A 15,211-nucleotide genomic window follows, 5' to 3' on the forward strand; every position below is an offset into this window, starting at 1 on the left:
CTTATCGTTAAAACGCCCGTGTTTAACCCTAAACGTTTTAGTAGGGAATGTCGTATTGTAACTGCGTTTTATTAGGGAGTGTCATATGGTAACCGCGTTATCGTTTGTATTCTGAAGAAATCAATTCATTATCAGCGGTCAAGGAAAACGAAACAAAGACGGCAAACGTTCTACCAACCCACAGTGGAACAGCTCGGTTAATTAAGCTCCTTGACAAACCTTTTGCTTAGAAATAAGTAATTTAATAGGCAGAAATAAATGTTACCACTGATAAGATAATGATAAATCATAATTAAATTATACAGAAAAAAAACTATCGTCTGCCTGTCATGAAAATGCGTTTTATAAAAGTTCATAAAAATAAACTGAGTAATTCTGAAACAGTTTCTGGGTAAACAACTAACTTAGTTAAGCCAGAACATACAATAAAAAAGTTTTTCTTATTGAAATAATTTAATCACATTTTTTATTGTTTTAATTTTCTTTTACTTTATTATGATTAATCTAACAACTTGTATGTTTTAAATGAAAAACATTAAATACGTTTTCGTTTTGTAGAAAAATAATTGTGTTATTATTTCATTCTTTTCTTTAGTCTGATTAGTTATTAAATAAATATAAAAAAACTGCTTTTCTTTCACCAACCTGTATACATTTCTAAAGAAAAATTTACATTAACATATAATTCATTCTTATATACATTCTTCTTTGACTTGAAGGATATATCATATATAATTAATAAATTATACAAAGTTTTTAAAACTTTGCACATAATACTTTAGAAGTAAAAGCACATTTTGTACATTGTCGTATTAATATAAGTTGTATAATCTACATTTGTGTAACGGTATAAATGTTTCAATATTAAATTATACAATAATTTAATTTAATACAAACACAGGTAGGTGGGTTTTCATGAGTAAACCACATCATTTTCTGTCCATTTGAGTTAATTATCTGTAACAAGAAGTAATCATGAATTAAAAAAGGCTATTTTTATAATCGTCCTCATTATAATTTATAAGATATAATTTAATTTACGCAGTCAATATCAATTTAAACTGGAATACAAAATATTAAAGTGGCAATTAATATAACGTTTGGAACGATAATGTAAACATAATATCCATTTTTATTAACTTCAAATTTCAAAAAAATAATAAACATCAAATGAAATTAAGCTTTTAACTATTATTGTATGTACTCCGTATATTCATGACGTAATTATTATATGAAATAATCGTACGGGGTGTGTGGTGTGGGCTAGGGCGGCGGCGCGAGCGGCACCAGCAGCGGCTCGCGGGGGCGGCGCGCGCGGCGACCGGGGCGCGCGGGGCGGGTGGCGGCGCGCAGGCGCGGCCGGCCGGGCCCGCGCCGCCCGCGCGTCTCCGCCCCCGCCGGCACCTCGATCGCCTCCAGCGGCGCGTCCGACTCGAGCAATGCTGCACCTGATTTTTAAGCATGTTTTCACCTCATCGCAGTTCTTAAATATATTTTTTTCCTCTTTTCTTATTGTTACCAAAAAACATAATTATTCATTATAATAATTTATAATAATTACTAATTTTCTGTTTAAATAAAAAAAAATATACAATAATTTTATTAGGATCACATGACATCATAGGAACGACAACAATATCGTTATTATGACGCAGATGAAAGGTCGATATATCGATTAGTATATCAAAGATCGATCGATTTTAATCTTAGATGTTATCCCTACATAGTATATCGTTAGTTTCGGGCGTAAGAGGATTCGAGTGACAGGAATGATCAATAGAGGGCGTGTCCAAAGGAGTTAGTCGAGGAGCCCCTGGTCTCCCAGCGCTCACCCGCGGCGACGGCGGACGCGTTGTCCGTGTGCGGGCGCGAGGGCGCGTGTCGCGAGCCGCGCGGCCGCCCCCGCCGCGCACCCCGCGTCGCGCGCCGCACAGGCGGGGAGAACGCTGCGGACATGGGAGAGTTACAGTTACGAAATATTCATATCCGGTACATTTTTTGCATTATTAAAGTTGTAGGACAGCCAATGTGTAACAAGAAGTGAATATTTTTATATTTTTAATAGCCTTTATATTAAAATCCTATGTTAATTATTTTATATTTTCAATTACATATAAATAATAATTGAACAGAATGAAATATCGAATATCAAAAAAACTTCGATTTGTTTCGTTTTGGTAATAATGTAATCATAAGGAAAATATATTTTGTCCACTCACGCAAAGGCTGCGGCGAAGCGTCTACAACGAGATGGTCACTGTCGTCATCCACTTGCAGCGGACTGCCCGGCTCCGAAGCCGATTCCCGCGAACGTTTAGGTTCAACTGCCACTGGTTGCTGAAAGAATTTCAATATTAATTAATATCATTATTCACCTGCTCTTGTTCCATTTATTACTTTATAACTCATAGAGCGATTCTTTTATATTTAATAGTTTACACTCAAATTATAATATTACATTATTATTTTCAAAATTATCGAAATAAATAAATTTATTGCATCAAAAGAAACACAAGTGCAATAGTATTCAAATGTGGTCTTACTGTTGGTAGAATTCCCATTTTTCTCTTGCGTTCTCTTTCTTCCATAATTTTCTTTTCTTCCGATTTTTGACGATCTGTAAATTTAAATAATCATAAATAGAATCTTACGTGAATATATTCAATCATTATTATTTAGTACATTTTATTTGTCAAAACTGTGTGTTGCTACTTCTGTTAACTATTATAAGGTTTGCATAATTCAATGGAAAACAGTAATTGGCTTTATTGTCTGTATATTGTATTTTTAATGTCAACATATTTTGTATCATGCTGTTGTTTTCCTTAAATAAATAAATTATTTTTATTTTATAAAATCCACAGGTCGACTCACATTTTAACTCAATTTCTTCATCGTCTAAAAGGAGAGATACGACCTCTTTAGGTTTGAGTGTGTCTGGCTTAAAGTTACCCCCACTTATGACCATCCTTTGAATCTGAAAACAAAATAACATTAACCAAGCCGTTATATAAAATAGATTCTAATTATTATTTTAAACGTCTTATATTGAAGCAGCCGAGATGGCCCAGCAGTGGTAAGAACGCGAGCATCTTAACCGATGATCAAGATTCAAGCCCGGGCAAGTACCACTGAATTTTCATGTGCTTTATTTGTGATTTTAATTCATCTCGTGCTTGACGGTGAAGGAAAACATCGTGAGGAAAAGTGCATCGGTCTAATTTTACTGAAATTCTACCACATGTGCATTCCACCAACCCGCAATGGAGCGGCGTGGTGGAATAAGCTACAAAACATTCTCCTCAAAAAGGGAGAGGAGGACTTAGCCCAGCAGTGGGACATTCACAGGCTGTTACTGTACTGTACCACATTGAATCATAATTGATTCCACACAGACGTATCCATTTCGCTAGAATAGTAAGTATATAACAAGTCTATCAACTACAATATTAACAATATTATATATTATTAGATAACTTACTTCACTCTTTTCCCTCGCCCTTTGCATGATCCGTTCTTCTATCGTTCCCTTACAAATTAGTCTGTAAACTGTGACTTGCTTCGTTTGGCCCAAGCGATGCGCACGGTCCATTGCCTGCTGGTCAACGGTAGGGTTCCAGTCGGAGTCGTAAAATATTACCTACAAGAATTTTTAGTAATCAACTAAATGAAGTCTTGTTGTTATTTGTATAAAGTTATGTGATTTTATCGCATTCCTAACACTAACATAAATGGTTACACTACACCACACTTACATGAGTGGTTGTAAGACGCTATATATAGTATTTTCTATAAAAGTACATATTATATACAGATATAAAACTGTAAACAGACTTTAGCCTCATAAAAGTATAGTGGCGGATATGATGTACGTTTTCCTCTGTATGCTTCACATAAATACTATATGCGTAAATAAAACAAAATAGATAAATTTAAGGCTAAGTCAGTAGCCAGCCTCGTCACTCACAGTGTCCGCAGCAGTGAGATTGATGCCCAGTCCACCGGCACGCGTCGATAGCAGAAACACGAAAATATCAGCGCGAGCCTGTAATCAATGAAATAAATATTACGCTTGTATTCAAATCGGAAATAATTCGAAACAAATCACATAGATAGTAAGACGCGTGGATTAGTTGATTATTGAATAGTATTCGTTGATTTCCATGCAAGGTGGAATTAATTGCATAATCAATATCAAAGTCCAACTACTGATTTTTTGTCAATATCTCTCTTCTCATATGCAAATGATAAAGATCTTATTTTAAAAATACATTATATAAAATGTAGTTGTCTAAGTTGTCACTTGCCTGAAAATCAGCTACCATGTCTCGTCGAGCTGAAATTTTACTTGAACCGTCTAACCGCATGTATTTATGTTTACGATGCCACATGTATTCCTGTAATAAAAAAATAATGAAATAAATATTATGATTTCTTATTTATATACTAAAATTTAAATAAATGTTTTAAAAAGAACAAATAAAGTCAAATTCAAATAAAGAGGACAAAAAATAGACACCTCCAACAAATCTATCATCTTTGTCATCTGGCTGTATATAAGTACTCGATGTCCACGCTCCTTTAACCTCTTCAGAAGCGAGTCCAGCACCGTCAGTTTTCCCGCATCGCTCACCAGTTGGTTCTTATCTAAACACGTATAAAAACTATATTAGAACCATGTTAATAATATTTTTTTTTGTTTTATAGAATAGGAAGGCGGACGAGCATATGGGCCACCTGATGGTAAGTGGTCACCGAACGCCCTTAGACATTGGCATTGTAAGAAATGTCAACCATCGCTTACATAGCCAATGCGCCACCAACCTTGGGAACTAAGATTTTATGCCCCTTGTGCCTGTAATTACACTGGCTCAATCACCCTTCAAACCGGAACACAACAATATCAAGTATTGCTGTTTTGCGATAGAATATCTGATGAGTGGGTGGTACCTACCCAGACGAGCTTGCAAAAAGCCCTACCACTAGTAAAATAATACATTTTAATGATAAATAGTACAATTCGTATTGTAATCTAGAACGAACAAGCTGGAGCGAGAGACCTGGCACGTGCAGCGAGGCCCAGCCGGCGGGCGGGCGCGCGGCGGCCACGAGGCGCGCCAGCGTGCGCGCGCCCGCCGCGCTGTCGCCGTGCTCGTGGCGCCGCGCGTGGTGCGCGAAGCTGCGCGACGACGCGAACGCGGCGCGGGTGAAGGCGCTCACCTGCGTTTAAAAAGAGAACTTCGATACAGCATTCCTTACTATTACTGTATAATTGCATATATATGGCGATAGATGGCGTTGATTGAATCTGTCTGTATAGGTTGTTTACCTAAGCATCTATTTTTATGTATGAAATTAAACTGAAGTCAATGTTAAAATGTGTATATTGTTCATATACTTACTACTTAACTATGCTAATGCTAAATGAATGATGGGTATGTGACGCGTCCACCATGCTATAGGTTAAGACGTAAACTAAAATACGCTTAATTGATAAATGAAAACGTTGCAATATTGTCGGTGCAATGAACCGTACACTGTCACATTTCTGAATCGGACTGTCTAGATAAGCTACTGGGTACATGTAGTGTGGAAGTCCTAAAGTAATCAAATTTAATTTTGTGACCAGTGGAGACCTCTTCTTTTTCTTTGGTTCACTTACTTTTTTTATTTAATCCCTCAATATTAACTATCCGAACTTAGTCTTTACTGCTACACAATATATGTATATAATTTACAAAGTACCTGGACAATCCTTTTTCAAATTAGTGATAATTCTACTGTATATAAAATTACCTTCTGTTGCGCGGTGTACAGGAAAGCCGGTAGTGGTGTGGGCACATCCACATAGACGACAGGTGGTCGCTCCACGTGTTCGAATTCCGGCAGCTCTACCGGTTGTGCCACAACTGGTATCACACCACCTTCTTCAGTTTTTATTTCACTTAACATCTCAGGCTAAAATGATAAGAGTTTTTGAAATCAAAATTTAAAAATATCTTATTAGAAAAAAAATATCAATGTTTTCCTAAACCTTACCTGTCCTTCGGTCTTTAAGTTCTTCGTCCGCATGGCACGATGCTCGATCGTCTCCTGCATATAATGTACTATTTGTTCTGTGTGCGCATAGAACGGACCCCCTGATAATTTTATAAAAAATGATTACATGTACAGAATATGAAAACTGATTTTATAAGCATAATAAAATAACAATGGGAATTTTTAACAAATAGACACAACAAAGCATATGACCATGTATTATAAGTAAATATTCACTAACCTTCAATCCAAAGTGAATCTGTAAATAGAAATTCCCTCCAAAGTAGACTGTCATGTTTTCTTCGTTTCAATATATTGCCATCGGGACAAATTAACAACATATCTTTGCTATTCACTCTATCAAAGTAATCGCCATACACTTCCGTCTCACTCTCTTCTTGCTTGACACAACTCTCCTCAACACGTCGCCACCAATTCTGTCTATGTCTGAGTTTTTCAAATTTTTCTAAACAATTTTCTATATGAAGCATACTGTGAAAGAAATTAAAATATATAACAGATATTACAGAAGTATTAAAATTTACAATAATGTATTGCTACTATAAAAATCAAAATAAAATATTTTTTAATTAAGGCGAAGTAGTGGTTAACAAATAGATTGTTATTGATATACTTACGCATATAACCATCCACACACCATAACCCTATAAAGTTCCATTGGCGACAGATCCATGAACCTCGTAAATGCAAAAATATTCTCATTCTCACTTTCATAACTTCTGTGCACGTACTCAGGGGTTAAAACTGACAATTTGTTGTATAGAATATGTCGTTTCGACGGTATAGAACGCAATAGAATACCATCTTCAGCTATAAGCTTCGGTATATGATAATCATCCACTTGCATAGCGAATGGCGATCTCACGTCTCGCCTTTCAAATAATTCCGGATGATTGCATACCTAATGGTTACATAAAAATAAAACATTTTAAGTCTTTATATCTAAACATTACAATCATTTTAACTTTGCCTCTCTGAGTAACAGAGATAGAGTTACATATGTGTAAGAAGTACTGTTATTGTCATCTTAAGTTACAATTCTGTTTAATGTGTTTTTGGAACTTTCATCCTACTAAACATGTAATATATATCTACAATACTATACAATTCTACTATATTTTATTATAACTCAACAAAAAAAAAAAGAAAGAATAAACAAAGGACAACAGAAAAACATCTCTCTTCCAGACCACTTTTGGGTCGACAATATAAAGAAATATTTATGCTTACAATATGTATGGATGTGAACAATGTTATATGAAGAAAATTGATCACGTAGGTGATAAATAAGAATTTAAAACAAATTATTTTTATACCACCGCATTATTTTTATAGAATTGTAATCGTATTGTGTAGGTGTGTAATAAAATGGTTTATTACCTTTCTAAATTGCATAACTAAGTTCATGAGATTCGATGTAAAATTTTTATCTACATTGTGACCTGATTCGGCACCAACGGAATAATGTAATAATTCTTCTATTTTTATTTTCTTCTTAAGAGCTGAAAAAAACATTGGTTAAAAAACCTAGTAATAAATAATTATCGATACGAAAAAAAAAAAAAAAAAAAAACAAAAACCATAACTACCTTACCTATATACAATAATTTTTGTCTTATAGTTAAAGGGCAGTGAACCATAATCTCAATCTTGTCGGACAACTCATTCTCCACATCCTTCTTGATACGTCGCAACATAAATGGTTTTAAAATCATATGTAATCTGGATAAATGCTCTGTAAAAAAAAATTGTTTCTTTGATTTTACAGTATCGACATTTAAAAAATTTAGTTTTTAGTTTAAAAGTATTTTTTTTATAGAATAGGAAGGCGGACGAGCATATGGGCCACCTGATGATAAGTGATGCCAACGCCCATAGACATTGGCATTGTAAGAAATGTTAACCATCGCTTACATCACTAATTTTGGGAACCAAAATTTTTACGTTACCAACTTTGGGAACTAAGATGTTATGTCCCTTGTGCCTGTAATTACACTGGCTCACTCACCCTTCAAACCGGAACACAACAATACCAAGTACTGCTGTTTTGCGGTAGAATATCTGATGAGTGAGTGGTACCTACCCGGCGAGCTTGCACAAAGCTCTACCATCAAGAAATAAATATAACTAGGGTTACCAAAAATACTCGTAAATATAAAAACTAACTCTCGTCAATAGTTGTTTTGTTTTCAGCGTGACTTTCAATGTCCTTGGAGAACCATTCGTTGAACTCGTCGTGTGAGTCGAACAACGTCGGCATTATGAAATGCAACAGAGCCCACAGCTCAGCCATACTGTTCTGGATAGGAGTACCTAATAGAAACAAAGGGGGTTTAATATTATAAATGTTAAGTTTAATAAAATTTCAATGTTGATTCTTAAGATTATTGTTGTAATATTTATAAAAATGCACATGAGGGAATGGTTTATCTTATATTGTGTTCTGTAATATGAACTTTTCTATTTTATTGTATAACATCTTGAGTGTTACGTCATTTATGTTTAAAATACTGCACACTGACTCACTAACCGTTCCTAACAAAACAGAGTAATATAACAAGTTTTTAACTATATGGCGACAGGAATAACTAATGAGTGGTAGCACTATCGATTCACATTTTATATTATACGTTTAATATTCATCTTGCACTAACAAATTTGGACTCACCCGACAACAAAAGTCGATTCCTGCAACTAAATCCGAGCAGTAACTTCCATCTCATACTAGCAGAACTTTTTATCGCTTGAGCTTCGTCTAATATCATGTACTGCCAAGACACGCGGTTCAAATATTTCAGATCGGACACGACTATCTGGTACGACGTGACCACTACGTGAAACGCCGCTTGACGCGTATGTAAGTCTTTACGTTCCCAAAATTGACGGAGTATTTTACGCTCACTTGGACTACCCCAGTATGGTACCTGTAAAATATTTATCATAATAAATAATTCAACTCATCTTTCTCATCCATCATTCTATAAATCTATGGCAGTTAAACTTAATAAGATACCTGATATAAAGTTACAATCGGCTCAAAATGTAGATGTGTACCCAAACTACTGGATAAAATAAAGTTTATATGGTAGATTAATTAAAACATATAATAATCCACTGTTCAAAGGCATTAAGGTCAAATAATACTTCTTATTCTACCAAACGAAGTTAACCCATGTCCCCGAGGGAAACCGCCAAAGGCCGACCGATATATAAGATACCGACCACTTTAAAGTCCGGCACGAAGCGCTGCATCTCCTGCTGCCAGTTGTGCAGCGTGGAAGCGGGCGACACGACGAGGAAGGGCCCCCACACACCGAGTCGTTCCGCCACGTGACACAGGAACGCGATGCACTGCACCGTTTTGCCCAGACCCATCTCGTCTGCCAGGATGCCACTGATGCCCTGATGGATTACGATATATGTTACATTAGCATACTATATACATATAGACTGATGATGCGGACATCAGTCCTGAACGATTTCGACTACAGAGGCCAATCCCACGGGAGACTAGCCGTCTGTGCAGACGAAATTATAATGCAGGCGTATGTGCGCACTCATAATCCTATAGGACGGGGATTCAGACACGTCCGGAAATAATTCAGGCACGGGACTAACGGATACATGGTTGCCGAGACTATTACATATAAGAATGTACATACAGTAGATAATTGTTCATATTTAATACACTGTTCCGTCAGTATCTACTACTACTTTTTATCTGTAAAATAGATAACACAAAAACATGTTAATAACTGAATAATTAATAAACTCGAAACAGTATAATACATTTTCTTAATAAAAAGACTACAACATTTTAATTATATTTTAAATAAATAATTATTCAGGTGTGATTTCACTACTATGAACTTTAAAAAACAAACAAAATGTGAGTTGAAAGTTTAAAACGTATTTACAACCCAATTGGTAGTTTAAATAAACGAATATGTGATTTTATATAAGACATTGTGCTAACTCATAGTGGATTAGCACTATATCTTATATAGATTAACTAAATTAAACTTTTACAATTACTTAATACTATACGTATAACAATCACCAACAAACTAAACTAATTTAGTAATGTTTATATCCCTAACGCATGAACAATACCACGTCAGCTACCTGGTCGTATAGGTTGGCGAGCCAGTTCATGCCCTTGAGCTGGTATCCCTTGAGCGTCCCGCGGAATATGGCGGGCTGGTCGTGGTCGCCGCGCCGCTCGCGCTCGCCGTCGGCCGCGTCCAGCGCCAGCGTGCGCGCGCGCTCCGCCTGGAACGCTTCCAAGGCGTTCTTCGACGCGCGGGCTTTCATCGCTTCGCTGAAAAAAGTATTTATCTCTTAAAATTCTATTATTCAATCGATAATACTACAAGCTTGTTTTTATTTTTCACGAATAATTTACAAATATATAATTTAAAAAAGATAACAAGAAATAACCAATAAGAATATTAAGTATAAATTTTCGGGATTTTTGTAGTGCCACAATTTATTGTTACTTGCTTTTTTTGCATTGTTGAATAAATAAATATAATATGTATATTAGAATATATTATATTATATGTTATGAATTCAAAATAATTAACTGAAGTAAAATTATTTAAGCTAACTCAATTTCAATTTTTATTTTCTAACAATAATAGGGCAATCCAATTAATCTGTTCTATTCCAATTTTCTTGATACTTAAAAAATATCAATATAATTTATTTAGAACAAAACTTTATTTCACATACCAATCATAATTATCAATAGCAGCTAGCCTAGGATCTCGGTCCTCGTCTAATTGCTTAAGTATCATATCAGCATTGTCATCTCCATCTTCTACATCTTCCGCATTCAATTTTCGTTGCATAAAGTGAGCATATAATTCTGTCTGAGTAATGAGGAAGTTTAGCTTCCGACGTTGTCGTTTGGCTTCCATCAATTCAACATCCATCTGTAATTTTTTAATTGACCGGTCTTAGTCACTTTTCATCAGTAAACCAGTTTATAAGTATTTCATTTATAATTGTAGAGCATATTAGGGTTAAATATTGTATAGAATTAATTATAATACCTTCCGCTGCTCTTCAGCCTCCCGCTCCATGCGTCGACGGGTTTCTCGCTCGGCGCGGTCGTATCGCCTCCAGTATGCTTGCATTTCACGACTCAAACGCTTACATCGCCAGACTGTTTCCTTCATGTTCTTTTGGGACTGTAAAAAGAAACATTCTATACTAGACATTGGTCAGTTGTGTTTATTACACAAAGGCGTGGCGGGGGGGGGGGGGAATGCAGTCCGCACCGGAGTCCGGATCTCAGTGTCCGGAGCCTAAAATTTGGAAGAGTGAATACACAGTCATTGGTCCTACCACTTTTTTCACTGGAAAGAGTTTTTCCGGTCATATCGGATTGCCGTCCCATCAGATTATATTGAGTGAAGGAATAGACGGTGCATCTGTGTTTGCGCACTTGTACACACACACACTACACACAGTTTACTAGAGTTCATTTTATCTAAATAAGTAACTCAAGTCTTTGCAAATATATCACCAACCTGCATCGCTACATGTCTCCAATGTTTACAACAGAGGGTAGCCAATCGTTTTCTTTGAAGCATCAACTCTCGATGCGTCGCTGTTCGTGCTCTTTGCACTTTACCCAGTTCTTTCTTGACTAGAAGTTGCCAGTGTCGCCTTCGACGAGCGGTTAATGCTTCGGGACTTTTGAGTGAAGCTAATTTTTTACGACCTCTATAAAAAATACAATAGTTTCAATAAAAAATAACACATGCAAAATGTCTCAAGTGTTTCTTAGATAAATATTTCATTTAACCTGATTCCTAGCTTTTCTGTACTGGTAAACTCATCAGTATCATTTTCTTCCTTAATATTTCTAAGTTGATCTTCCCAATCAATACCATCTGGCTAAAAGATTTTTTTTTATAATTATTAATATGTCATACATACACTTCTTTAACCTCATATTAAAATTATCTGGTAATACTTACTACATCACTACTGTCATTAAAGCCGCGGTTTTCTCTAGCACGACCTCTTTTAGCTTTCGCCATACCTCTTGAAGAACCACGCTCTGCTGGACGACCTCTTCGACCTCTACTAGGAGTAGGCATAGGTCGACTAATTCGTCGTTCAGGGTAACGATCGATAGTTGAAAGCAGCCCAGCACCATAGTACATGTAGCGGGAATTCTATGTTAAACAACATAACATAATTATAATTTTTGCCACAAATAATTACTCTTAATTCGTTTTTTAAAATAATATATTGCTTTTCATATTTTGAATGAGTATTTACTCTGTCTTTTATCAATATCTTATTACACAATGTCATAGAGCAGATTGATGTGAAATAACTAAATAGTTATTTGTTATTTTCAAGATATTTTTTATCTTGAAAATAAATTATTTTATATCTTGAATATAACAAATTAACACAATTATTATTTAAAAATGAATATAAATCAGTGTACATACCCCTTGGTCCTTATAATATTCCTTAGCATATTTATTATGGAAATGTCTTTCTTTGAGCAATCTTTTAATTCTTTGCTCTTTAGCAGCTGGACTGTCATCATCACTGCTTATTTCTGATTCTGATGAGAGTAAAACATCCCGAAGCCACTGTCGCTCTTCCCCAACAGATGCCAAGTTATATAATCTTAGGCGATCACTTTGTCTCTCTATTTAACCAAAAAATACAACTATTAAGGTTTTTACTATGAATAAAATGTGTAAATAGAAGAAATTGTAATGCAGTAGAGCTTTTTGACATTCATCTTATATTTTTAAATAAGGTAATGATGTCCTTTTGTGTACATCTTGATTACTACTTAGTCATTCTCCATCGTGAAACTGTGCAGGTGATATTCTGGTGCTAATTGTGCGTCACTCATAATCCGATGGTATAGCAATGCAACAGGACCAGAAAGAGTTCCAATGTATGACCAACAACTTTACAAGCTTTCAGAGGCACTTCTGTGCTAACACTGCTAAGTTCCTAACTTGGACGTGCTACTCAGAATTTCTTGATGGAAAAACATATTAACTTTTCTATAGCCTATATTTTTATACTTAGCCATTAGATCAACTAGGCAGTAAAATCACTATCAGTTTTTCTTAAATCATACTATAATGATTGACTTTAAACACAAAACAGCTGATAGTTGATACTTAGTACAAATTTTCTTTATAGTAGTCCAGTCCAGTATAAACCAGATAAGGATGGAAAACTACATATAATATCATAGGAGAACATTTTTTAATGGACTGTTAATAAGCTTAAATAATATATTTGAAAGAGAAGTCTTAAAGTACAGGTAGTTAACACAATTTAAATGTCTCTAACTGTAATTTTTATCTTATAGTACATAATAAAAATTCTTTTGTTTACCTTTTTAAAATATAAACAACATTACATATCATATATTAGCAATCACGTCTAGATATGCAGTACTACTTATAAAAGAAGTATGTATCTGTAATCTTATAAGAGCGATAATAAACAATTTTATAATTTTTTTACATTTACCAATAACTAAATTTATAACTTGCATTAAAAAAATAATAAGAAATAAGACTCATTATACTTTACAGCATTATATAAATGATAAAGAAGCTAACAGTTAGTATTTGTTGATGTTCATACAAGACTTTAGATTACATAAATTGATTATAAATGACAAGTATATTTTTTGATTGATTAAATATAGTAACTACTGAATTTCTTGCCTTTTCTTCCCGGTAGAATCTATATTCCGAACCAGTGCTAACTTCACTTTAAAATTTACCTTGAAAAATGGAAATTCAAAAGTACTTATAAGAGCCTAGTAGAATAAAGTATTTTTCTAATTTGATTTTTGAGAAACTGACATGTTTCCTATTTAAAAATTTATGAAAATGATAATAATATTCTATGAACAAAAAATTGTAAATCGACACTGAAAGCTTCTTCTGAAAGAAGGTGTGGTTCCCTCCACTTCTTTCCATCACTTTTCATCTTAGTACTTACCCCTTTCATAAACATATCCTGGTACCACATGGTACCATGAGTGGTACCTAACCAGAAAGGCTTGCTAAAACCCTACTACTAAATACATTTTTTTATTTATATACTTAAGCCCTCAATGTAAATATTATTTTCAAAGTAAACTGACTCATAAAGACTGATATCATAAGTAAATATTTAACTGCATAAAAATTGTCCAGCAGTGGATCAATATGGGCTGAATATAATAATGATTATAGATAAAACAACATACCCTGTTTGGTGGTCACAACGCCATGCATGTCCTGATCACCTTTTGACATTTCATTGACTATGGACTTGCTATCGGAATCATCATCGGTATCACTGCCACCATCAGAGTTTAGTATTCTCTCTACTTGGCTCACGAATGGCCTGATATCTAAGGCGGCCTCCAATCGCTGAATGTGTATAGGTCTCGCAACTTCATGACGCTTTAATATTGTCTTTTTCACCAAAGACTTTTCAGACATCTCAACTTCTGAAACCATAAGAGTTGTATAGTTGTGTCTCATAACAAAGCTCAGACCATGGATAGTTTTTCAAAGCGTTGTGAAAACAAAAAAGAATCTAATAACTGTGATCGATATGTAGGTAGCTATCACACAAGAATTATGATTATTTCGGTTAGAATTAGTCCCGGTAAGGTAATATACAAAGTATCACTCACGCTAAATTCCAAACTCTTCGGGGTGTGTTCGTCTTGATTACTTAACACGAAATTCCATAACATTCACAAAATGGCGAACGAGAATATTCGACAAATCGCTGTCAATGTCGCCGCCCCAGCGGCGCACATTACTACTCATTTCGTATTTGAGCTTGAAAAAACACGAACCCGCCATAATAAGCCAGGACATTTTGACTAGTGACTACTATCAATATTATATTTATATCCAATCAAGAAAGCCTCAAGAATTTATGACATTAAAATGACCAATACAAAAGTAGTATAAACAGTAATTGACCAATAATGAAACAAATAAATTTTTAAGTAACAATTTGAAATTGAAAACTATCTATTAAAACAACCAAATGACGCATTCAATTTTAAAATATATTAATTTAAAAAAATTAAAGATATCTTCTTCGTTTTTATTATTTTATTTAATACAAATTATACACT

General features: G+C 34.7%; 1 protein-coding gene across 2 annotated transcripts; it reads right to left on the minus strand.

Annotated features, from left to right (window-relative positions):
* Nucleotides 1-612: 612 nt before the first annotated feature.
* On the minus strand, nucleotides 613-14,995 carry LOC126776306 (chromatin-remodeling ATPase INO80). 2 transcript variants are annotated; one of them, XM_050498716.1, is made up of 29 exons: nucleotides 14,756-14,922; nucleotides 14,321-14,563; nucleotides 12,537-12,742; nucleotides 12,051-12,251; nucleotides 11,876-11,967; nucleotides 11,598-11,793; nucleotides 11,118-11,255; nucleotides 10,795-10,997; nucleotides 10,186-10,381; nucleotides 9,283-9,462; nucleotides 8,729-8,984; nucleotides 8,227-8,373; nucleotides 7,655-7,795; nucleotides 7,441-7,562; nucleotides 6,678-6,961; nucleotides 6,281-6,531; nucleotides 6,040-6,140; nucleotides 5,797-5,958; nucleotides 5,061-5,220; nucleotides 4,520-4,647; nucleotides 4,308-4,397; nucleotides 3,968-4,045; nucleotides 3,482-3,640; nucleotides 2,875-2,977; nucleotides 2,544-2,617; nucleotides 2,220-2,337; nucleotides 1,833-1,946; nucleotides 1,247-1,448; nucleotides 613-957 (listed from the first exon to the last, which is right to left on the minus strand). In XM_050498716.1, the coding sequence occupies exons 2-28, from the start codon at nucleotides 14,556-14,558 to the stop codon at nucleotides 1,264-1,266; spliced, it is 4,323 nt and encodes a 1,440-aa protein (XP_050354673.1). In that variant the 5' UTR covers nucleotides 14,559-14,563; nucleotides 14,756-14,922; the 3' UTR covers nucleotides 613-957; nucleotides 1,247-1,263. The 2 variants fall into 2 exon arrangements, with proteins under 2 accessions (XP_050354673.1, XP_050354674.1); XM_050498717.1 differs by having other exon boundaries at nucleotides 614-957; nucleotides 14,321-14,566; nucleotides 14,756-14,995.
* Between the last annotated feature and the right edge of the window lie 216 nt (nucleotides 14,996-15,211).

This window comes from Nymphalis io, chromosome 20 (assembly GCF_905147045.1).
Source record: "Nymphalis io chromosome 20, ilAglIoxx1.1, whole genome shotgun sequence".
In the NCBI taxonomy this organism is placed as follows: Eukaryota; Metazoa; Arthropoda; class Insecta; order Lepidoptera; family Nymphalidae; genus Nymphalis; species Nymphalis io.

What these genes read in the sequence shown, in the direction of transcription:
- LOC126776306 (XM_050498716.1), bottom strand. Translation starts at nt 14,558, where the DNA reads ATGTCTGAAAAGTCTTTGGTGAAAAAGACAATATTAAAGCGTCATGAA. An exon ending in GGAGACATGTAGCGATGCAG is followed by an intron (nt 11,256 to 11,597) that starts GTTGGTGATATA and finishes TTCTTTTTACAG; the next exon opens with TCCCAAAAGAACATGAAGGA. An exon ending in GTGTGTGGATGGTTATATGC is followed by an intron (nt 6,532 to 6,677) that starts GTAAGTATATCA and finishes TTTCTTTCACAG; the next exon opens with TATGCTTCATATAGAAAATT.